The sequence below is a fragment of the Peromyscus eremicus genome, chromosome 17 (genome assembly GCF_949786415.1).
Source record: "Peromyscus eremicus chromosome 17, PerEre_H2_v1, whole genome shotgun sequence".
Taxonomy (NCBI): Eukaryota; Metazoa; Chordata; class Mammalia; order Rodentia; family Cricetidae; genus Peromyscus; species Peromyscus eremicus.
In genome coordinates this window covers 33,869,756-33,895,528 of record NC_081433.1, presented here as the reverse complement: position 1 = coordinate 33,895,528, position 25,773 = coordinate 33,869,756, and the positions used below count along the sequence as shown (strand labels likewise).

At 43.8% G+C, this 25,773-nt stretch overlaps 1 protein-coding gene across 1 annotated transcript; it reads right to left on the bottom strand.

Moving 5' to 3' along the window:
* Positions 1-1,357: 1,357 nt before the first annotated feature.
* On the bottom strand, positions 1,358-19,409 carry Triml2 (tripartite motif family like 2). The gene is made up of 7 exons (XM_059245015.1): positions 19,221-19,409; positions 18,548-18,643; positions 16,614-16,808; positions 7,468-7,608; positions 4,213-4,235; positions 3,941-4,041; positions 1,358-1,905 (listed from the first exon to the last, which is right to left on the bottom strand). The coding sequence occupies exons 1-7, from the start codon at positions 19,407-19,409 to the stop codon at positions 1,358-1,360; spliced, it is 1,293 nt and encodes a 430-aa protein (XP_059100998.1).
* Between the last annotated feature and the right edge of the window lie 6,364 nt (positions 19,410-25,773).

Below are 25,773 nucleotides of genomic sequence, written 5' to 3'. Positions count from 1 at the left end.
TGACTCCCACAAGTTGTTCCCTGACCTCCACAATAGAGCGCCCTGGCCCCTGCATGCCAGTGGACACACAAGATAAATAAACTTAAGAAAGAAAGGAAGGGAGGACGGAAGAGAAAGAAATAAATTATTTTAGGAGCTAGAGAGATGGTTCAGTGGTTAAAAGCACTTGCTACTCTTCCGGAGGACCCGAGATTGAGTCCCAACACCCACATGGCGAGTAACAATCATCTATAACTCCAGGATGATGGGGTGAGATGCTTCTGATCCCCATAGGCATTGGCACTCACACGCTCATACTCCCACATAGACACAGAATTAAGACATAGTTAAATATTCACATTTTTCTCTGACATTTTATTACCCAGATAAAATATCCAGAGAAATCGCAGGACCACTCTCTTTGTAGAATAACCGTTTTAAGTCCTAATGCCCATGGTCAGTGACTGGACACCTCCCCATGAGTAGCAGAATCCACAACAGAATCCATTTACCATGCACTGGAAGACACATCATCCTGCTCCCATTCCTGATTAGACTTCATTTCACAAGTGTTCTTAAACATGTGTCCCTAGTCTGACTTCTAGTTCCGAGGAAACAAGACTATATTCATTCTCTAATTTTCCAATCATATGATATATATTCAATGTTCCTATCCTCCATCATTTCTTTGTTTTTTATTGCATTTTATTGGTTTGTTTAGTGGCACAGGGGCAATAATCACCTGCCACAGTACTCATGTGAATGCCAGAGGCCACCTTTCGGGAGTTTCTCTCTTTCCACTCTGTGTGGTCCAGGAATTGAACTCAGGTTTTCAGACTTGGCCTCAAGTGCCTTGAACCCCTGAGCCATCAGGTGGCCCTGTCATCATTCAACTTAAAACTGCAACTCCGGGGCTGGAGAGATGGCTCAGTGGTTAAGAGCACTGGCAGCTCTTCCAGAGGACCCGGGTTCAGTTCCCAGCACCCACATGGCCACTCACAACTGTCTGTAACTCCAGTTCCAGGGGATCTGACACCCACAGCAAAACACCAGTGGACATTCAATAAAAATGAATAAATGAAAAAAAAAAAGATATGCACCACCATGTCCACCCCCTTTTGGGGTTGGGGATTTAGCTCAGCGGTAGAGCGCTTGCCTAGCAAGTGTAAGGCCCTGGGTTCGATCCTCAGCTTCCAAAAAAAAAAAAACCCTGCAACTCCTTCCATTGAACACATGTTGAAAGCCACATTATCACAAAAGTCTAGAGGCTTTATTGGATGAATTACGTAAATGTTTTGTAAAGTCTTGATCTTATTTCCTGGTCTCTTTGTGATCTGGGGTTTCACACACAGGAAGATGAAGAGCTAACAGCAGCATTTCAGGCATGTGTCTGAGGGAGACAGACAGTAAGAGAGTCTGAACTCATGCCTCCACTTGGAACACAAAGAGCAAATATAGGTTTAACTGCTCCTTGGAAGGTAAGGTCAGAGAAACTATAAATGAAGGATTGCTCTGTCAGGTTGTAGAATGATACCTGCCCACAACCACAGTCAAGGAAGACTCCAACTTTGAACATTTGCTTTCCCGGACAGACCTTTCTTAAAGGGGGAAAGATCCAGAAGGTGTAATCGGCCCCCATCATGGACCCCATGAGGAAGAACTTATTTCCAGAAGCCTGGGGCATGCTGTCCTTTCTCTCTGTACAGTCACAGACACCCAACTGCCACTGTGTGGCCTGTCCCACAGCCACCTCCCAATAATGCCTCCCTGAGTTGAAGCTCTCTGCACCCAACACGGAAGCACTGAAGTCCAGTCTCCCTGGATTGTCAGGCACACTCTGTGGAATATCTCCAAATCTCATGCTTCTCAAGTCCTCAGATAAGACGAGGGAAGGATGAGCTGTGTCTGGGTCCAAAGTTATATGTCCTGCAGGAAGAGAACTTCAATTAATCATAGGGTTCAGCAAAACTATGCCAGAGGAATGGTTTCTAACACGTAGCTCTTTCCAAATAAGTAACATGTGGCAAAGGCAACTTAGGAGAATCCTGAAAAAGAGACATGAAGTTTACCTCAATAGATGGACATCATGGAGGAGAATTATGCTGATATAATAATGAGAAGGCCTGTTGTGTGCCGAGTAAGAAAATACCAAATAAATGCTACAATAAGGTGCTACAATAAGGACAAAAAGATTTAGAAGTATATCTTCAACCCAAAGTCTGTAAAATTGTGCTACAAACCAGTCACATCTAGATGTCACTTCAGATCCAAGTGACACCCCCTAGAGATCTTTTCTAAACACAACACTTCCAGAAGCACCAGACTTTGCTGATAGTACAGGATGGAGAGCTTTTCCATTCTAGTTATTTTAGATAACCTCTGAGTGTGATACACACTCCTAAGACTGCTTATGGTGGCCCCTAGGCATTAAATAGACCAAAAGAGAACATACTAGCAGAGGCTAGAACACCTAGGGGACTCTTGAAAATCGAGTTCAGAACATGAAGTGCGTGATAATACTTTATAACTGAAGGAAAGTGATACTTGCCCTCTTGTATCTCACACTGCTTTCTCCACCAAATGTCGTGATATTTCAAGGCACCCTGAACGACCTCCTTTTTCCTACTGGCATTTCCTCCTACACATTATACCACCTAGCATCATGCTGAATATATGCTGAATAGTCATGACTCACTTCTGAAATAAAATCCTAACATTAGTAAGAAATAAAATTTGGCTGGGCAGTAGTGGCACAGTCATTTAATCCCAGCACTCGGGAGGCAGAGGCGGGCAGATCTCTGTGAGTTCGAGGCCGGACTGGTCTACAGAGCGAGTTCCAGGACAGGCAGGGCTACACAGAGAAAATCTGTCTCAAAAAACCAAAAAGAAAAAAAAATCTAGGAATTTGAAATGAAACTTCAACCCGCTCCCTTTCCAAGGTGGATTTCTTAGTAGTATTCATTATCTGTATTCTTTTTATTAGACTACTTCAGTATTTCTTATTTCTAACATTGAACTCAGTGGTATATCTATGGTGTGACAAATAGTCCCCACAGGCATACATGTTTGAACACTTGATCCTCAGTTGGTGGAACTTTGGGGGAAGAACTAGGAGGCGTGGCTTTGCTGAAGGAGGTGTGTCACTGAGGGTGGATTTTGAAGTGTCACTAGAATCCTGCTCTTCCCGCTGTGCTCTCTGCTTCATGCTTGTGGTCACAGAGGTGAGCTCTCTGCTGCTGCTCCAGCCCCCTTCCGCCTGCTGCATGTGCCCTGCCATCAAGGATTCTAACCCCTTGAAACCGTAAGCCCCAAATAAACTCTTCTATAAGTTGCCTTGGTCATGGTGTTTCATTACAACAACAGTAAGGTTAACTGGCACAAGGTTCTTTAAGTTCCTTTTTTTAACTTCAGCAAGTAAACTGACCTCAGCCCCTGGACTGGCAGCCCACTTCCCATGATTAGAGCAGCCACAATCCTCAACTTAAACTGCAAGTTTTCACAGGTTCTTAATACCTGTAGAAGACTAGCAAAAACAATGTAAATTCCCTCTAGGAAAAATATAACCTTTCTCTCCAGCCTCAGGTATTCCTAGAAATACAATCTCAAGAACAAAAAAACTCCCATTGTTAAAAATCAGTAAATACACATTCACATTAGATAAAAATGAACCCCCTTTTAATTAACTGGATGTTATTTAAAATAAATTATAATTTAATGAGAGGGCATTAGATGAAGGAATTACTAGACAGAATCTAAAATAACTTTACCTCATATATTTGAGGAAAACACACATCTGTACAATATGAAGCAGGAGAAACCCACAGCACCATACCATAGAAATGTCTATAGCATCTAGAAAACTTAAAAAATATGCATAAGCAGATTTTTGTTGTTGGTCAGATGACCATGTGATTTGCAAACATAAATGGGGTAAACAGTATTCATGGATAGGCCCACTTACTTTGGAACCTCAGTAGTGTTTTGTTCATTCTCATTATCAGGCATGAACTCAGGTCTGTGATCTGAGCTGGCTTTAGTCTCTGAAGCAATAGAGATTCAATCCTAAAAGAAAAAAAAAGAGGACAGTGGACATTGTCAGTCCTGGCCAGTCTCAAAGGTTGGCCTCATTAACTTTTATCCATAGATATGACCTCATTTCTGCCCAGCATTCCCATCCCTCGTGTGTCCAAGACATCAGACCTGCTTTTCACCCGACTTTTCCCAGAAACTCACCTTTTTAAGTAGCACTTTGCATCCTAAGGGGGAAAAAGAGACAAGATTACTACTGGATATTTGAGCCAAAATATTTATAGGTCATACCCAAGACACTTAAACACTTAAGAGTATAACACTCTGCATGCGTGTGACTTCAGTAAAGCAGTAGGCTCTTCTCACTTTCTCTCTCTCTCTCTCTCTCTCTCTCTCTCTCTCTCTCTCTCTACACACACACACACACACACACACACACACACACACACACACACGATAATTTTGCCCTATCCTGAGAGAAGCATCACCTGTACCTCACCCTGGTCACTTATTCAGAACACTCTTCTTTTAAATGGTACCCATATATTTGTTTTTGGTTGCTGGGGGAGTAAGACTTGGGCAGGGCAGATGGGTCACTAGGCCAAGAGGGCAGTTGGAGCCAATCCAAGAGCTGAACATAACTGGGTCACACCTGCTCATGTTGTCTGGAAACAGGCTAGACTTGAACCATTTCCCTGGGGGTTACCTACAGAGGCTTTTCAGTAGGTTGTTTTATTATTTATTTTAAAAGGATCTTAATGTTTTAAATATTATGAATTGGGGTTAGGTCTACAGCCATGTGGTATTTGCCTAGAAGCTCAACTCCCATTACAATCACTATATACATATATATTATGAATGAGCAAATAAGCTTTTCAGATAAGTGCCTGACAGACAGAGGAATATGAATAGAAGTTAAAAGACTTTACTGACTATTGTTTTTTAGTAGCTAGCTTCTTGAAAAGACAATGCATGTTACTATATAACATATAACATATTAAATACTTAGTCTGTTCAGGCTGTAGTAAAATACTCTTGCTGGAACAGCTTGTTACAATAGGAATTTTTATCACATGCTCTGAAGGCTGATAATTCACAGATTTTGTACTAATGACATAGCTCTCACCTGACATGGTGAAACCAACCAGGGGACTATCTTAGACCTTTTTGTAAGGGCACTAATCCATTTAGGAGAGTGCCACCCCACACAGCCGATCACCTTCTGAAGATTCTATCTCTAATACCATTGTCCCTGCAGATAAGGATTTCCATGTATGCAACATACAACAGCAGATATTATACAATCTGCCCCCCCCCCCACCCATTTTCAGGTTACTATCCATTACTTTGTAGAGGATTTTCATCTTTTGACAGTGTTTGTGAATGTTAACAAGCAAGTATGTACTTACATATTAACTATTTTCTAAAACCCAAACAAAAAGCCATCCTGCATTACTCCTTGCCGATTCAATGAGATACTTTAAAGACAATGTCAGTGCCTGGAGATACATTTTATTCTTTTCATAGAGTATTCTATTGGATGGGTGGGTGAAGGAGAAGTACATCTCAACTCAAACTTTCTGTTTCACTTTATTGTTTTAGAGACAAGGTCTTACACTGTAGCCCAGGCTAGCCTGCAACTCACAGCAACCCCCCTGCCTCATCCTCCCAAGCATTGGCATTACAGGCATGAGTCATCATGTCTGGCTTTCAAACTTACCCTGATAAATTTTTAAGGTGATAAATCATTTTACAAAACAGTTCTACATCATGGGTAGATACATTATGGGAATCGTGGTATGTGGATGTACAGTGTGTGATGTTTCAGAGAGAACATGTCTAGCTCATGTTCTCAAACATCTGTCATAAGGTAAAACTGATCTAAGTTCATTCTTGTAACTTTTTTTTTTTTTTCGAGACAGGGTTTCTCTGTGTAGCTTTGCACCTTTCCTGGAACTCACTTTGGAGACCAGGCTGGCCTCGAACTCACAGAGATCCACCTGCCTCTGCCTCTCAAGTGCTGGGATTAAAGGGGTGGGCCACCACCACCGGGCTCTTGTAACATTTTGAAGCATTCCTAGAGGGAACACCTGTCATTCTTGTCATTCTCTCTCTCTCTCTCTCTCTCTCTCTCTCTCTCTCTCTCTCTCTCTCTCTTTCTCTCTCTCTCTCACACACACACACACACACACTCACACATACACACACACACACACACACACACACACACACACACACACACACCCAAGGCTCAGAGATCATTTGAAAGAGGGGGAAATGTGTAAGAGCCAGCAGCAGTGAATGACCACAAGAAAACCTTATTTTCTGCACCCAGCAGGCCAGTTGCCCGTATCAACTCCTGGCAGTTGTGACAGCATCCACAAAACCTTCTGCAGGCCTACGCTAGACCAAGTCCTAGCATGGACAGGTGAGCTGGGCGCACAATCTCACCCCAGCCATGAGATGATTAGCAATTGCCAGCTGCTGGGAGAGGGAGAGACAGTTTTCTTTAACAGTGTAGCCTTTGGTAAGGCAGCTAGCTGCTCACCAATGGAAGAACACATCCAAGAATAGTTGGGCAGTATAAACCGGTCTTGAAGGATTAAAAAAAAAAAAAATCCAAAGTTGAGTGGGAAGGGGTGGATCTGGAAAGAGTTTGGGGGTGTGAATACGATCAAAACACATTATATCAAACTTTCAAAGGACTATTTTTTTTTTTCCTGAGATCAGGTCTCACTATGTAGCCTTTGCTGGCCTGGAATTGGCTGTGTAGACCAGACTGGCCTGAACTCAGAGATCCACTAGCTTCATTTTTAATAAAAAGAGATACAGTACATTATCATTATCTTTTGTCATATCCTTGTACAGTAAAACACCGGAGCTTCCTCCTATCATCTATCAATGTCTATCAACCATCTATCTACGTTTGGACCTATAATTCAATACCTGTCGGTCAACCTCTCTCAAGATCTTCCTTTCCAGCTTTCCCTCAGGCTCTGTTAATCAGCCTCTGTCAACTTCTATGACATCATTTAAGTTCTATATATGAATGGGAATATTATGGTCCTTTCTTTTCTAGGCTTGACTTACATTTAACATAAAGATCCCAAATTCATCTTTTTTATGGCTGAACAGTATTCTGCACATGAAGTATTTATATCACCTTTCTTTATCCATTCCTAGGACTGTAAAAGTTTTTTTGGCATGCTAATTTCATTCCCTTCAGACATATGCCAGAAGTGGGATTGAGGAAGCTCAATACTGCTCCTCATATGGCTGTACTGATCTACAGTTCTACCAACAGTATTCATAATGCTTTTTGCAGGTGGACAATGGCTGCCTACCCTTCCCATTGGGTTAAAGATCACTGGACCTGGCATTCTGGAAGTGACCCCTAATGAGTTCTGCCCCCTCTCCAGTTCTCAAATGTTGTTAAGGAAGGGTTTTCTCCAGGCTTACCTGGAGCAATGGTATGGCGGATTCACCACACTTCTTCTCCAGCTCCATGACTGTCTTCTGGAGGCTGCAGAGGTGCTTACCAACGCAGACTTCACTGGCCTTCAGTTTGCTCATGTTTTCTCTCCCCACATGGCTAAGTCCCTGTAGATGCATCTCCTCATCACCATTCAGCAAACTGTACCTTTTCTCATTTACTAGTTCAACCTTGTCCTGTGAATCTGCTTTCCTCTTAGGAATAGACACAACCAGGTAAGGCCATGCTTTCATGCCGATGCAGACTGCCTTTCAATAGAAACCCAAGCAGGGCAGTGGTGGTGCACGCCTTTAATCCCAGCACTGGGGAGGCAGAGGCAGGTGGATCTCTGTGAGTTCGAGGCCAGCCTGGTCTACAGATTGAGCTCCAGGACAGGCTCCAAATCTACACAGAGAAACTCTGTCTCAAAACACCCCCCCCCCAAAAAAAAAAGAAAAAGAAAAAAAAAGAAACCTGAGGCAGGGGCGGGTGGCAGTATACCCTGGATGGAATCCCAGCACTTGAGAGGCAGAGACAAGAGGCAGGAAGATCATGAGTTCAAGCCAGCCTGGACTACAGAGTGAGATTTCATTCCTAAATAAACAAATAAATGGAATTTTACCCATTGTTTAATATGCTAAAATTAAAGGAGGCATTTGTTCATATAATCTGTTTACTCAGATTAACAAACACGGCATCCAAAGCATACCACTTTCTTTTTGATGTGACATTTTGTTCAGAAGTTCAATGTTTCACCACTAATTAAAATGATAAGTTAGGGCATGGTATCCCTTTAATTCTGGCACTCTGGGACAGAGGTGCTATGGGATGGTCTGTATGTCAAATGTGTGCTCTGATTGGTCAATAAATAAAACACTGATTGGCCAGTGGCCAGGCAGGAAGTATAGGCGGGACTAACAAAGAGGAGAATTGAGAGAACAGGAAGGCTGAGTCGGGGAGACACTGCCAGCCACCGCCATGACAAGCAGCATGTGAAGATGCCAGTGAGCCACGAGCCACGTGGCAAGGTATAGATGTATAGAAATGGGTTAATTTAAGATATAAGAACACTTAACAAAAAGCCTGCCACGGCCATACAGTTTGCAAGCAATATAAGTCTCTGTGTTTACTTGGTTGGGTTTGAGTGGCTGTGGGACTGGCGTGCGGCGCGCCCCGACCAGCGGGGAAGCAAGACACGACTCCAAGATTCTTCCTCTATCACGGTTTTATTGAACGCTGCTCGGTTATGGCTTCTCGGGAGAGCTGGTACGGGAGGAGGGCCCCGGGCGCCGGGGCAAGCTGGCTTATATGCAGGTTCTGGGGGCGGAGCTTGGGCGGTAAGCTGATTGGTCAGTACTATCGGGCGGTGAGAGCGACACGTTAGCATTCGGGATAAACAGGAAACCAGCGCCATCTTGTAATGGCGTTTGAGCCAGCGGACTGCTGCAGTTCCCCCTTTTTGTTTTTGGCAACCCAGAGCTAGGAGTCTCCTCATGATGAGCTTCCTGCTCGATGGGCGAGTGCTGAGTAGGAGGAACAATGATACTCTCAAAACGGGTGCAATGAGCATAGCTCTCCGTGTGCAGGAGCAGTATCATAGGCTTCCTAATCGGGTGCAATGGGCAGAGCCCTCCGAGTGCAAGGACAGCCTACAGTTCCCTCAGCTGGGCCAACCAGATACTTGGGGAACCGCCAGCATCCAGGGCGGCCATAGCATAAGTGTACGCTCTGTACGATTGCGCTTTATCAACCTACAGAGGATCCAACCCAGTATGACTAGACCAATCAAGCCCACTGTTCCCATCGCCCACACCCCAGCCCATTCCTTCACATAAGATGCAGCTGTGACCAAAAAATCAGTAAATTCTCCCAAGGTGGTCAAATGAGCACGCGTCTGATTTAGGGCAGCAATAGAGGCGGTGAAATTCAATTGTAACATTTCAAATTCTCAGGAAGGTCAGCATCATCTTCTCCATCTTCCTCATGTTGTTGTACCCCTCGTGTTAGTCTTGTCGGCACCCAAATCGGGTCTCTTGCATTCTGTGGGAAAACACAAAGAGATCCCCTTGACCTACGTAATACGGGGTCAGGGCCCATCCATTTATTTGTTAGCACATCCTTCCATAACACCATCTCCCGAAGGACTGGTGTTACGCCCACATGGCGATCAGCAGAGGTCTTAGATGCTTCATCCAAAGTTAAAAAATTAAGAGTGAAAAGAGCCAAGGAGAGGCGCTCGCCAGGGGTGCGCCCTATTCCCCCTTTTTGTTTTTGAAGCAGTTCTTTAATAGTACGATTTGCACGTTCCACTATGCCTTGTCCCTGTGGATTATAAGGGAGGCCAGTGGAGTGTTGAACATCCATTGTTGCACAAAAGGAATGGAATGAGGAAGAAGTGTAAGCCGGACCATTATCCGTTCTCAAGAACAAAGGCTTACCCCAGCTGGCCCATGCAGCTAGACAATGGGCAATGACATGGCGTGTCGTTTCACCAGTCATGGCAGTGGCAAAAATAATGCCAGAAAAGGTATCCACTGAAACGTGAACATATTTTTGTTTCCCAAACTCTGAGATGTGGGTAACATCCATTTGCCACGAGGCTAGGGGTTTCAGCCCTTTGGGGAGAACTCCTATATGCGGTGGATGGTGAAAGGCAACACAATGTTGGCAGTTTTTGACAATCTTACGAGCTTGTTCCCTGGAGATATTGAACTTCAGGCGCAAGGTGTTAGCAGATACATGAAAATTATCATGGAACTTTTGTGCCTGTTCACAAGGTGTACTCATAATCCAAGCAGCTATGGCTATGCGGGTGGCCTCATCTGCCAACGTATTCCCGGCTGACATTGGCCCTGGAAGCCCGCTATGTGCTCGAATATGAGTCACATAAAAAGGTTGAGAGCGAAGTAACATCAAGGCTTGAATCTGTCTTAATAGCGGCGCCACCATACTAGAAGGTTGTATATAGGCAGCAATTTCCAAATTTTTAAGTAAATTGACAACATATAGGGAATCAGAGACCAAATTAAAAGAAATATTAGGATATTTCTCAAAAACCTTTTGTATAATAAGACATTCTGCTACCTGAGGGGAGGTGGTAGGAAACTGGAAACTGTAGGTCTGACCATCGATGGACATGGCACCCTTGCCGGTCTTTGAGCCATCAGTATAAATTACAGGGGCATTCATGATGGGATTTTGAGATGTGATTCGAGGAAAATAAACAGTATCCTCCGAGGCAAATGTTAACAGAGGATGTTTAGGGTAATGGTTATCAATATATCCTGCAAAACTAACCACAAGAATAGCCCACCATGAGGTCGCACCTGTTAAAATCTCAATTTGTTCTTTGGTGTAGGGCACTATCAATGTTGCTGGTGGCTCGCCGAAAAACTCAAGGCACCACTTCAGGCCATTTAACGCCTGCCTTGCCACTAAATCGGGATAATAGTGGACATTTTTAGATCCCAATCCTTGTCCATGCAGCCACCAAAGAGGTCCATTCTGCCAAACCACTCCTAGAGGGACAACCTTTGTAGGGAGGATTACTAATTGGAATGACTGAGTATAGTCTAATCTTTTTAATTGAGCTGTTTTTAACGCTTCCTGTATCTTTTGGATAGAATTTTGAGCTTCCAATGTCAATTGTCGGGGAGAGGTCAAATCAGGATTACCTTCCAATATCTTATATAGGGGCATAAGGTCTCCTTTTGGTATTTTCAAATATCCCATTAGCCAATTAACATTTCCTAAAAATTTTTGAAAATCATTCAATGTATGAAGGCATGAAGTTTGTAAGGTAATATTCTGGGGCATAATCTCATCTGGGGAAATACGGGTACCAAGAAAATCAACAAGTATGCCCTTTTGTAACTTCTCAGGGCTAATATAAAGCTCTGCATTTGCTAAAGCTTTCAAAAGGCTTTGCAAGCATTCTTCGACTTGCTTAACCTTTTCTCCAGTTATAAGAAGATCATCCATATAGTGTATAATTTTCAAATTGGGAAACTGACTTCGAATAGGGTCAATGGCGCGGCCAACATAAAGTTGGCACATAGTCGGGCTATTAGCCATGCCTTGTGGTAAAACTCGCCATTGAAAGCGTTCATCAGGAGCTTCATGATTAACGGCTGGGACTGTAAAAGCAAATCTAGGTCTATCCTCTTCATGAATGGGAATAGAAAAAAAGCAATCCTTTATGTCTATTGTTATCACAGGCCATCCTTTTGGTAATGCTGTAAGCATAGGGAGACCTCGTTGTACGGGTCCCATAATAACCATCTGTGCATTTATGGAGCGTAGATCATGTAACAATCTCCATTTTCCTGATTTCTTTTTAATAATAAAGATGGGAGAATTCCACGGTGACGTGGAAGGCTCAATATGATGTAACTGAAGCTGCTCTGCAACTAATTGTTTTGCCGCTTGGAGCTTCTCTTTTGACAAGGGCCACTGAGGTGTCCAAACGGGTGTATCAACTTGCCAGGGTATCTTTAATCGTTGCTTATCCTCAGAGGCCCCTATGAAAAACCCAACCCTTCTCTATACCTATGGGATGACGGCTGAACTGGACTACTTCTTCCCTGAAGGTTCCTTCCCAACCCCTTTCCTGGAAAATATCCCTGTTTCCTCATGATAGCTTGTGATGCAGGGGAATACTCATTGGTAAGCTGCAAATGCATCTGTTGCTGCACATCCCGTCCCCATAGATTAACGGGGAGTGATACAACGAAAGGCTGGAACTTTCCTTCTTGTTCTTCTGAGCGCCAAGTAAGCTCCTTAGCGCTCATGCTAGGTGTTTCTTGGTATCCTAAGCCTTGAAGGGACTGGGAGGCGATAGTAAGTGGCCACTTTGAGGGCCACTCTTCCTGTCTTATGACACTCCGGTCAGCTCCTGTATCCAATAATCCAAGGAATCGCCTTCCCTCTATTATTAATTCTAACGTAGGTCTCTGATCCAAACCCATGGCAAGCATGAAGGCATTTTTCCCTGTAGATCCAAACCCATTAAGGCCTCGTTCCCTATCAGAAGCTGGAAATCTAGAATGATGAGAGGGGAGAACCAACATCTGAGCTATGCGGTCTCCTGGAGCAATTGAAAACAATCCCTTGGGAGACCAGCACATAATCTTGATTTTCCCCTGGTAATCAGGGTCAATAACACCTGGCAAAACCATCAATCCTCTAATGGAACTACCTGATCTCCCAATTATAAGGCCCACCTCATTTTTATTTAATGGATTCATAAGATCAGTATCAATGGCCTGCACCCCCATAGAAGGAGTCAGTACCATTGAGGAGGCGGCACACAAGTCCAACCCTGCGGCTGCTGACGTGGCTCTTTGCCCTGATTGGAGGGAGGCGGGGGGAATTCCCCCGATGCCTCGTTCTGAATAGCCCCGAACACTTTCGGGCCCCGGGGTCGCGGGCCCCGTGATCCGTTTTTTGAGACCGCAGGGAACATCGGCTGGAGGGGCTGCCCATTAACATCTTTCACTGATCTACATTCATTTGCCCAATGTTTTCCCTTTTTGCATCGGGGACAGGTGCCTGGCATCCTCTGTTGGTCTCCTCCTGAAGGAGACCGACACTCTTTCTTTAGATGTCCTGGCTTTCCGCAATTATAACATTTTCCTTTAGAGCCACTTCCTCGGTTGACAGCTGTCATAACTGCTGCAGCGAGGCCAGCATTGGTGAGAGGGCCCCCTATCTCCCTACATGCTTTCAACCAAGCCTCAAGCCCCTTCTGTTTCCAGGGCGTGATAGCTCGTCTGCACTCCTTTGTACATTGTTCATAAATAAGTTGCTGCGTTAAGGGGAGAGCTGTTTCCATATCCCCAAAAATTTTTCCCGCAGCATCAAGCATCCGGGCTACGAAATCAGCAAAAGGCTCATTTGGTCCTTGAATGATCTTAGTAAGGTTTCCACTCACTTCTCCTTTTCTGACCAGTTTTTTCCAGGCGGATACGTGTATCTCTTTCACTTGATTGTAAATTTCAATGGGGAAGTTTATCTGGTTATTTACCCATTGTCCTTGACCCAACAACATATCCGCCGTCCAGGCTGGCTGGCCATTTTGTGCATTACGCCGGGCCTGAATTTGGGCATGGTCTGTGACCAGAGACCTCCATTCTAGATAAGTACCAGGGGGTAAAGCTGCCCTTCCAACTTCCTGATAGTCTGCCGGAGTCAAAACATCCTTAGCTATTCTGTCTAAAATAGACAGAGGATAATGGGCAGTTGGGCCATAGGTCTGAACTGCTTGTACTAGATCTTTTAACATCTTGTAAGATACAGGCTCATGAGACCTGACCTGTGTGTTTGGGTCTTCGAACACCGGGAAAGCATTTGCTAGTTTAGTCCAGGTTTTGGGAGGAATGCGATGACTTCCTGCGCAGCTTCCTGAACTCACTTGTGAGTTAGGAGCGAAGGGCGGTGGTCGTGATAGCTCGGCTCCGGGCCCTGGGCCATAGCTTTCACGCTCATACCCCGCAGCCTCCCTTTCTAGGTCTATCTCATCCTCAGTATCTAACTCTGAGTCAGAATCAGACAAATTAATAGCGGCCAGCTCCGACCATAGGTACGCTGGTGCTGAAGGTTCCCTTTCTGTATGTTGTAATTTTTGTTTCTTCTTTTCTCTTTTATTTTCTTTATGTTTAGAATTTTCTTTGCTAGCTTCTGTTTCCTTACCGGTTTCGGACTGACTATCCTGCCATTCTGCCATAGCCTTTCTCCCCTTTGCTACTGCTTCCTGTGCCTTTTCCTCATCCAGACAAGATTTCACCAATCTCCAAAAAGGCAAGGTGGCTTTTCCTAGATCTTGTTTGTGTTTTTCTAAATCTTTTCCTAGCTTTTCCCAGGAACTCATCGTGAGATCACCGGATACCGCGAACCATGGCGCATGTTGATCTATCTCTTTAAGCGCCCTTTTTATAGAACCGGAGGAAACATTAATATCCCTTGCACCCAGTAATTCCTTCACAGGTTTGACAAAAAACTCAATATGTGAGTCAAAGTTCCCCATCTTTGAAACTGATTTCTCTACACCAGGTTTACTCAAAGAAAACAACGAGCTAACGAAAGACTGTCCCCACTAAGGAGCTTTACTTTCGTTTCGCTCGCAGCAACACAAACTTTACTTTCGTTTCGCTCACAGCAACACAAACAAGTTTCCTCCGCGCGGTGGCAGCGCAGCCAAAAGCAGCACCCAATCACCAAGATAACCCACACAAAAATTATCAACGGGAAAAAGTCCAACAAAAAGGCAAGATTGGTGTCATAGGCGTCAGTCATACCTTATGAGTACTCACCGTTCCCGTGTGAGGTTCTGAATCTTCGGCCCTCCTCCGAGTCGTTCGCAAGGTCCGAAGTTTCCCGGGTTTCGGCACCAGTTGCGGCGCGCCCCGACCAGCGGGGAAGCAAGACACGACTCCAAGATTCTTCCTCTATCACGGTTTTATTGAACGCTGCTCGGTTATGGCTTCTCGGGAGAGCTGGTACGGGAGGAGGGCCCCGGGCGCCGGGGCAAGCTGGCTTATATGCAGGTTCTGGGGGCGGAGCTTGGGCGGTAAGCTGATTGGTCAGTACTATCGGGCGGGAGAGCGACACGTTAGCATTCGGGATAAACAGGAAACCAGCGCCATCTTGTAATGGCGTTTGAGCCAGCGGACTGCTGCACTGGCGGGTGACAGATTTGTCCTGACTGTGGGCCAGGCAGGAAAACTCTAGCTATACAGAGGCAGGTGTCTTTCTAACATTTTTTTGTTTTGTTTTGTTTTTAAAGATGGGATCTCCTTGCATAGCCCTGGCTGTCCTGTAACTCACTATGTAGACCAGGCTGGCCTCAGACTCACAGAGATCTGTCCACCTCTGCCTCCCAAGTGCTGGGATTAAAGGTCTACAGAGCGAGTTCCAGGACAGGCAAGGCTGTTACACAGAGAAACTCTGTCTCAAAAACATTAAAAAAAAATTATACTTTAACCAATAATTAGTGGAGATGCTTATATAAATAGGCCACTGATAACTGTTTTTTTTGTTTGTTTTTGAGAGACAAGGTTTCTCCGTGTAGTTTTGGCGCCTGTCCTGGATCTCGCTCTGTAGACCAGGCTGGCCTCAAACTCACAGAGATCCGCCTGGCTCTGCCTCCTGAGTGCTAGGATCAAAGGCGTGCGCCACCGCCGCCTGGCATAACTGTTTTTTTTTTTTTTAATCCTCATAAATGTATTAGATCCCACCTAATCTCATTAGCATATTATTGTATTAACTAGGAAAAGACGAACATTAGATTTTATTTCTCATCTGGCATCTTGTTTCTGTCTTGGAGAATTCCTCCCTGACACATAGAGTCATGCTATCCCTTGCCTCATGGCAAGTAGCATTCCCTCGTACAGCTGCCGCCCAGTTCAGGCTGCAAGGCTTCATGTAGAAGGCTATAGGTTACATTTAATCTCCTGTTGCCATTAAAGATCACAACGGTAATAACAGGGCCTGCTATTTATGGATGGCTTAAAATGTATCAGGCCCTGTCTAAGGGCTTTCTGTAGATTATTTCAGTCAAACCTCACAGCAGCGATATGAATTAGAGGCTATTGAGATTTCCATTTCACAGCCAAAGAAACTGGGTTAGACGCCGAGCTGCACAGGCTCAAGGCTACCTAAAAGCTAGGAAGTGCTAGCACTCCAATAAGAGTCTGAACAACCTGCCTTCTGAGGTTAGCTCTGCAGTGTGGCTCTGGACAGACACAACATTAGTGCTGTCTTAGCCATGCGTCTTTCCATGGATGCAAGTATATTATTAGCAGTGTAATATGAGATAATGAACATGTACAACAATGCACGGGTCTATTTTACCTTCCTCGCTTGTCTATTTATAGGTGTGTGTGGACAGAGGCGTATAAAAGAATTGCAAGCCGGGCGGTGGCGGTGCACACTTTTAATCCCAGCACTCGGGAGGCAGAGCCAGGTGGAGCTCTGTGAGTTCGAGGCCAGCCTGGGCTACAGAGTGAGTTCCAGGACAGGCTCCAAAGCTACAAAGAGAAACCCTGTCTGGGGGTTGTGTGTGTGTGTGTTTCAGGAATAATTTATCTGGGAATGGATACACTGTTTTGCTATTACTTCCCGAATATTCTCTCACCTGTAGCATTTCCTGGAACTCGTGATTGAGCTCAGCACTAAAGTTCCTCAGTTCGTTCTGATGAGCATCTTTCAAATCCAGGTCAGATTCACAGACTGACAGTCTCAGAAAGCACAGCTCCAGCTCTTCAGTCAGCAGCAGGAATCTCATGTTATACTCAGTCCTGATCATGTCCTTAAACCGCTGCTCATCTTCCTTCCTCAAACGCAGATGGGACAGATTTCAGGGAAAACTGACAAGTGTGAATCTCCTTCTTTAACCACGACACAACCGCAAAAGGAATTCCATTAAGACTCACCAGGATATCAACAGAATCATAAACTCAACTATGTGGATGGAGGAATGTTCACTGACTTTATGAAGCCCAGGAAGCAAGGTTAGGTGTGATCTACAGTCTTAGGGCACCTGAGACTGAGGCAGGGGAATGCAGTGCTTGAGACCAGTATGAGCTCCTTGAAAACCTTGTCTCAAAAACCGAATGAGCCAGGTGGTGTTGGTGCATGCCTTTAATCCCAGCACCTGGAGGTAGAGCCAGGCAGATCTCTGTGAGTTCGAGGTCAACCTGGGCTACAGGAAAGGCACAAAGCTATACAGAGAAACCCTGTCTCAAAAAACAAAACAAAACAAAACAAAAAAACCCAAAAAAACAACAAACCAACAAACAAGCTAAGGAAACTATGACTGACCCCTGGCTAAAGAGATCAGGTGCTTTCTCTTATAGGAGCATAATGTAAACATACACATTATGTTCTTGTTTTGTTTTGTTTTTGAGATAAAGTCTGGCCTCGAACTTGCTTGTAACTGAGGACGACCTTGAACAAACATCTTTCTGATCCTTCTGTTTCCACCTCTCCAGCACTGGGATTACAGACAGACATTCCCACCGTGCCTGCTTTTGCTGGACTCCAAACGAAGGGCTTTACGCATGCTAGGCAAACACTTTATCAACTGAGCCATATTGCCCCTGCCCAAGGCTCTCTACTGTGTGTGTGTGTGTGTGTGTGTGTGTGTGTGTGTGTGTGTGTGTATGTGTTGTGATTTTTTTTTTTCTTTTTTTTTTTTTTTGGTTTTTCGAGACAGGGTTTCTCTGTGTAGCTTTGCGCCTTTCCTGGAACTCACTTTGGAGACCAGGCTGGTCTCGAACTCACAGAGATGCACCTGCCTCTGCCTCCGCCTCCCGAGTGCTGGGATTAAAGGCGTGCGCCACCACCGCCTGGCTCTTTTTTTCCTTTTTTGAGAGCTTTCCTTCTGAGACACGTCTTGCTAATATAATTTAGCTCAGGCCTCCCTGGAAATCACTATGTAAGTTTGAGCTTTCCTCTTCCAACTTTGGGAGCTACAGGTGTGTGCCACTGCTACTTTTCTGTTTAAATCATATTTTTAAAAAAATCCAGCAAAAAAATCAAGTTAAACTAATAAAGAAAATAGGAGGATTTATTCCTTACACAAAAAATATTATTTACACGCTCTTTTTGGTGAATTTGTTTCTTTGGTCATTTTAAAAATTAAATTTCTTTCTTTTTTTGTCTTCAATAGTTTTTTTTTATCATCAAGTAATTAGCCTTCTGGATAGAGATGGCTCAGTGGTTAACAGCACTTGCTATTCCTGCAGAAGACCTTAGTTTAGTTCTCAATACCTGTATCAGGCAGTTCACAACCGTCTATGATTCTGGCTCTAGGGGATCCAACACCACTTCTGACCCCTTTTGGCACCAAACTTACATGCTCAAACATATTTGTAAGTAAATCTTAAAATAAAAATTTAAATTTAAATATGACAAGGATAAAAATAAATCTTAAAAAAGCTTCCTTCCCTTTGTGGGTTCCAAATACTTTTTCCTCTCTGCTGTCTTTTTTAGTTTGTTGATACTGTATTACCTAATTCCTATCATTATCGATAGGTTCCCTCTCCCCAGGATCGGGATAAACCTCACCTGAATCCCCACCATTCTCTCTCGCTCCTCCATCAGTAAGCTTTTAGCTGCTTCCAGCTTCTCCTTCAATATAACCTGTGTTTCCTGGAGTAACTTCTACAGAGAAACAGATCACAGAATTGCAGGTAAGTTCCTTGTGTGAGAACAGAGGGACCCCCCCTTTACTACCCCAGACAGAGTTTCTCTGTGTAGCCCTGGCTATTCTGGAACTCAAAGAGATCCACCTGCCTCTGCCCCCTAGTGTTGGAATTAAAGGCATGCTCCACCACCACCCTGGGGACCAGAGGTTTCTTATCCGAAGAAAACACTAAAACAAGGTTAGTAGCCTCGACCATGTGTTTTCTTTAGCCTTGATGTAGAAGATTTAGTTTATTGTGGTATTTATTTATTTATTTTTATTCCCAGACAGGGTTTCTCTGCGTAGCATGGAGCCTGTCCTGGAACTCTCTCTGTAGACCAGGCTGGCCTCGAACTCACAGAGATCCTCCTGCCTCTGCCTCCAGAGTGCTGGGATCAAAGGCAGGCACCACCACCGCTCGGCTCCTGTGGTATTTCTTAATCAACTCCCAGGGAATTATTTTTGGAGAATCAGTATATCTGTCCAATCAATCAATCAATCAGTCAATCAGTCAATCAATCAGGAGTTGACCAGACTCCTTTGGATTTTCCTTACCCTATAATACTCAGCAGCCTCTTGTATCCCATATACCACGTGCTGCTTGTGCTCTGCAGACTGGAAACATTGGCTGCACAACGTGACTTGGTCATCGTCACAGAAGAGCTGCAGTGGCTGCAGGTGTGTTCCACAGCAGGCCTCCTCTGTGAGGCTGCGCAGTAACCAGGGCATGGGCATTTGGGACATTCTGGTCAGCGAATGCTGGCCTGCTAGTTTCTGCTGTGGACTTCTTCCCTGCTGATGATCAAGAGCAGATCAGTTGATGCTTTTTTGTGATCTGAAGCAGGCCCAGTTGGTAAGCTCAGGTGCTACAGTGGAGCAGAATCCAACTAGCTTTTCAGTAGTTCTGTGCTGAGGAAGGAGACAGAGTTAGGGCCATATTCCTGGTCAGACAGGCTCAGGTCTTCGGACAATCCAGCAAGAGGTTAGACGATTAACTCTAAGCAACAGCAGAGCACATTCCTTTCCAAGTCAACAAAAGGAAAAATGTGAATACAATGGAGAAGAATTTAAGGTCTCAACTGAGGCAGACTCACATACTCATGCAGATTATACACACGTTTACTCACTATCTCAGCACCAAGAGAGAGACAGACATCTGGGAGTTCTCCGAGCACCTCTTATAGGAGAGGTACCTAGGTACCAAGTGCAAAGGGCATTTGTGTTCAGGCATGTACAGGTGTATCTGGCCTGAGAGTTGGCTCTCTGTAGACTTTGCCACAATGTTTGTTTGTTTGTTTTAGTTTTGGGGAACAAGGTTTCTCTGTGTAGCAATGGCTGTCCTGAAATTCACTCTAGACCAAGATGACCTTGAACTCATGAAGATCTGCCTGCCTCTGCCTCTGCTTCTGCTGGGATTAAAGGCATGTGCCACCACCACTCAGCCCTGAGACTTTGCAACAGCTTGCCGGACCCTAGGACTCATCATAAAAGAGAAACTACACCGGCAGTGGTGGCACACACCCTTAGTCCCAGCACTCGGGAGGCAGAGGCAGGAGGGTCTCTGTGAGTTCGAGGCCAGCCTGGTCTACAGAGTGAGTTCCAGGAAAGGCTCCAAAGCTACACAGAGAAACCCTGTTTCAATAAAAAAAAAGAAAAAGAAAAAAAGAGACTCCACATACACAAGCAGATACAAACAAAATAAGACAGTGACTGTGATGGTTTCCTTGTCACAATCTAGAACTCACAGTGTACTAACCTCTATCCTTTAGTCCCCAGCGAGATGGGATTATAGGTGGGAGCCAACAACCACACCAGGCTATCCTTTTCATCTTGAATTAATGTTTAAGACCCAATATATTTCCATAATGTTTAAATTTATAATGTTAAATACACTATTAATATACACTACATATTAAGTATATTTTGGTACATATGTATATATGTGTATATATATGTATACACACATACATATATATATATATATGGTTTTTTTTCTTTTTGGTTTTTTGAGGCAGTGTTTCTTTGCATAGCCCTGGCTGTCCTGGAATTTGCTCTGTAGTCCAGGCTGGCCTCAAACTCAGAGATTCACCTACCTCTGGCTCCCAAGTGCTGGGATTAAAGGCATGCACGTGTGCCACCACTGCCTGCCTTGGTACATATGTTCTTAAAGAATCTTTTGTTGGTCAAGAGAGATGACTCAGAGGTCAAGAGTGTGTGCTGCTCTTACAGAGGACTGGAGTTCATAAAAGACGGTAACTCCAGCTTCAGGGGATTCAACAGTTCTAACCTCCTCAGTTACTTAAATTATGTACAGGTGCCCACACCCCCCCACACACACATACTTAAGAGTAAATTAAATCTCACCAGGTGAAATGGTGAACACTTTGGAGCCCAGTACTCTGGAAGTAGAGGCAGGCAGATATCTAGGAGTTTGAGGACAGTGTGGTCTATACAGCAAGCTCCAGACTAGTCAGTGCTACATAGTGAAACCCTGTCAGCCGGGTGGTAGTGGCACAAGCCGGGCAGTGGTGGCACATGCCTTTAATCCCAGCACTCAGGAGGCAGAGCTCGATGGATCTCTCTGTGAATTCGAAGCCAGCCTTGTCTACAGATCGAGATCCAGGACAGGCTCCAAAGCTACACAGAAAAACCCTGTCTTGAAAGAACAAACAAAAAACCAACCAAACAAAAACAAACAAACAAACAAACAAACAAAAAAACCTTGTCTCAGACAAATGATGGGTGGATGGATAGATAGGCAGATGATGGAAGGATGGATGGGTAGACAGATGATAGGTAGGTAGGTAGGTAGGTAGGTAGGTAGAGAGAGAGAGAGAGAAGATGGAGGAGGGTAAGCCTGGAGTCAGAGGGTACTCTAAAAGATGTAAATGTGCTATCCCCTCAAACTTTGAGAATGAGTTCAGTCATTAATTTTAGGAACTATTGATGCTAAAGAATACAAGATAATAAATTTATGTTGTTTTAATGACAGCATGAAATTTGCAGGCAAATGGATGGAACTAGAAAATATCCTGGGTGAGGTAACCCAAACCCAGAAGGACAAACATGGTATGTACTCACTCATAAGTGGATTCTAGATATAAAGCAAAAAACAATCAGACTGCAACCCACAGAACCAGGGAGGCTATATAGCAGGGAGGACCCTAGGATGACTGTGGCTTATAAAAAGTTTTGGTTTTACTCAATTACTGGGCAAGCCTCAATGAAACATTTCACTATTAGGATAAGAATTTATACTGTATCAAGCTGATAATAGAAAAATAAATTTAAAAAAATTATGTTGTCTTTAAGTCACTGTATTTGTGGTATTTTTTACAGCACAAAAAGGAAATGGATGGGTATTTATGATTACTTTTTTAATTTTGACATTTTGAAAACATTATTGGAAATTAAATTAAGCATATTATAATTGAGGTTGGATTTGGTATAAACAGATTTGAGGTATATAGATACCAAAATTATTTTAAGGGGATATTTCAAATTTGTTAAGAACAAATAATCATAAAAATCTCCTCTCAATGTTTCATAATAATAAACAACGATGAATAAGAAAATAATATGTGATTTTTAAATTTGTTTTGCAAGCATTTCTGGTATTAATATATTATATAGTAGTACGTATATAAATAAATATCTAATGTTTATGAAATCAAGAATTTTGCCATGCTATTGCTGGAAAGCTCATTAAAATTTATGTCTGACCCTCTGCATATGGGTGAGAGATGTGTAGCTGGGTCTGTTTGAGGGTTCCCTGGCAGCGTGATAAGGATCTATCCCCGGTGCACGAGCTGTCTTTCTGGATCCCATTATCTGTGGTCGGACACTTTGTTCACCCTCGATGTAGTAGGGAGGGCGTTGGTTGGTCCTGCCTCAACTGAATGTACCAGGCTTAGCAGTCCCCCTTTTCGAGGAGGGGATGAGGGGTGGGTTGGGAGGGGCAGTGGGAGGAGGGATGAGTGGGGGATCTGTGGTTGGTATGTAAAGTGAATAAAAAAAAACCAAAAAACAAAAAAACGCTATCTCAAGTAACTAACAAATAACACATAAATTTCTTAAATATTGTGCTTGGTTGTTTTTTTATTTGTTTGTTTGTTTCTTTTGAGACAGCTCTGCATCCTTGGTGATGAGATTAAAGGCATGCACCATCACGCCCAGCTACATATATCTTTTTTAAAATTTATTTATTTATTTATTATTTTTTGAGACAGAGTTTCTTTGTGTAGCCTTGGCTGTTCTGGAACTCACTCTGTAGACCAGGCTGGCCGAGAACTCACAGAGATCCTCCTGCCTCTGCCTCCCGAGTGCTAAGATTAAAGGTGTGGGTGGTGGTGGTGATGGTGGTGGTGGTGCCGTTGCCGCGGTGGCGCATGCCTTTAATCCCAGCACTTGGGAGGCAGAGCCAGGTGGATCTCAGTGAGTTCGAGGCCAGCCTGGTCTCCAAAGCGAGTTCCAGGAAAGGCACAAAGCTACACAGAGAAGCCCTGTCTCGAAAAACAAACAAACAAACAAAAACAACCAAAAAACCCACTTCCTTTTTCTGATGGCTAATAAATGGGCTGTGCCTCATCATTAAGTAGCAGCCAGTCCCAGTGGTCTTACATACTTGTACAGTCCTACCTTCAAAAAAGTTTATTTTACTTAAGAATACACAAGGGATGGGAATGCAGCTCAGCGGTAGAGGGCTTGCTTAGCATGTGGGAGGCCCTGGATTCAAGTTTATCACCTCAAAAGGAAAAACAAAACAAAACCAAACGAAACCAGCCTTCTGTTTTCATGAAGAGTAAACTATTACACTGGGCATGGAAACATATGTCCATCCATAATCTGAACTGTTGCAGGATATCTGACCACACTGTGAACCCTGAGATTGCGTTATTTACTGGAAAAACCTGTTTCCAGTTGTGTGGCTCAGCCCCAGCACACACCTTTAATCCAAGAGTTTCCTGCTTGAATATTGTAAACAGAATTAAATAAAGTCAACCATAGGTCAAGGGGCAGAGCAAGCAACCAGTTGACAGGAAGTGAACATAGAATTATTAAGAAGAAAAAAAAACAGAGTAAGAGGTCAAGGGGGGGGGCAGGCAGAGGCAGTAGAAGGGAGGGACATTCTGTTTGAGGAGACTTTGGGGATGTAGGCTGAGGAGGAGAGAAAGGTCAGCTGGGTGCTTTCTCTGCGCCTCTGAGCTAGCAGGCTTTCACCTCAGCATCTGGCTCCCAAGTCTTTATGGGTAAAATCTAAGGATTGAGATTTTGATAAAAACAACACTCATCACTCCAGAATCGTGACCTAGGAGGATTGCCTTGAATCTGAAGCCAGCCTGGGCTATACAGTGAGATTATACAGTGAGATCGTGTCTCAAAAAGAAAAAAAAAACAAAATCAGGTTTGAGTATAGCAACAAATAAACCAATCTCTAAATAATAAAAAGTGAACTATTAAATCTCTAAATGTAGCTGGGCGGTGGTAAAAACACTTCTTTAAATCCCAGTACTCAGGAGGCAGGGGCAGGCCTCTGAGTTCGAGACTAGCCTGGTCTATAGAGCAAGTTCCAGGATAGGGTCACACAGAGAAACCCCATCTTAAAAACAAAACAAAAAAAAAACCCTAAGTGTGCAATATAATATTCTTGGTGACAAAATGGGAAATTCATATACAGATATTAATAACTTATATGGAAACCCAATGGCTGCTCAAAGAAAATAGGTTTCTGTAATACGCTTGGGGTGAAAGTTGTATCAAACAGATACTATGTGTTTAGTTTTTTTGACACGCTCTCAGTGGTATAGGCTGCTTTCTGACTCCGCCCACAGTGGAGACTAACCTTGACCCTTCCCCATCATTCTTCCTTCATTTTCTGAGTGCCAGGATTACAGGTATACACCAGCATTCCCAACATTAGTTGATTTGATTTTTTTTTTTTTGGTATGGATTTGTTAATAACATTTTTACTTTTTATTTATTTTAAGAGAATGACAAGGTTGCAGCCAACAGATGGTGGACAGCAAGCTCTGGGACAAATCACTCTTAAAAAAACCCACCAGAGGATGTACTGCCCCTCCACCCCTAGACCCAGACAATTAGGAGCTACACAAAAAAACGAGTTCCAGACATTTCCTGCCATAACCTAAAGGATATGATATAACATAATTGGTATAATAAACAAAGCATCAGATATGTCCTGTGAGATGTTTTTTACTGTGATAGATTGTATACCGGAGCTGTCAGAGGGAATGAGTCTCCTGCAGATAAATATGGGATGTCTAACTATCAGAGGAAATGGGTCTGCTGGTGATATAGATGCGATGACGTAAACTGCTAGAGGATACAGCGGCTGCAACTCTCCAATCAGTTCAGACCAAGCGTCCCTAACCGGAAGTAAGCGCCAATCCTGAGCTTGTAACTACATAGAGTTGGAATTGCTTGTAACTATATAGAGTTGAAATTCCTCTAGACCCCCGACTCTAACCACTATAAAAATCCTATCCTGTTACTGCTCAGGGTCCATCTCACTCCACCGCTGGGACAGATGGACGAGGGGCCCGAGTTTAAACTGGAGAATTAAAGACACCTTGCTTTTGCATTCGGATTGGCCTCTTGGTGGGCTTTGGGGACATCAGACCATTTATTGATTATTTAATTATTTTGTTTTTATTTTGAGTCAAGGTCTCCCTCTGGAGCCCAGGCTTCTCTGAAACTGGCTGTGTTTGGGCTCAACCTCTTGGCAATCCTTGCTCTGCTTTCCTAAACCATCACACTGGGTGTAGCTGGAGTTTTCTTTTGGGCCACCAGCTCACAAATAATGACACAGAGACTTACTAATTATGACAGCTTGGCCTTAGCTTAGGCTTGTTTTAAACAAGCTCTTATAACTTAACCATTTCCATATAATCTGTGTTCTGTCATGTGCTGCCAATCTTCCTTCCTTCCTGTCTCCTCATATTTATCTCACCTACCTAGATTCCTCCTTTCTTTCTCCGCCTGGAAGTCCCACCTATACCTCCCGCCTACCTACTGGCTGTTCAGCTTTTTGTGACACCAATCACAGCAATACACCTTCACACTGTGTACAGATATCCCACAACAACTG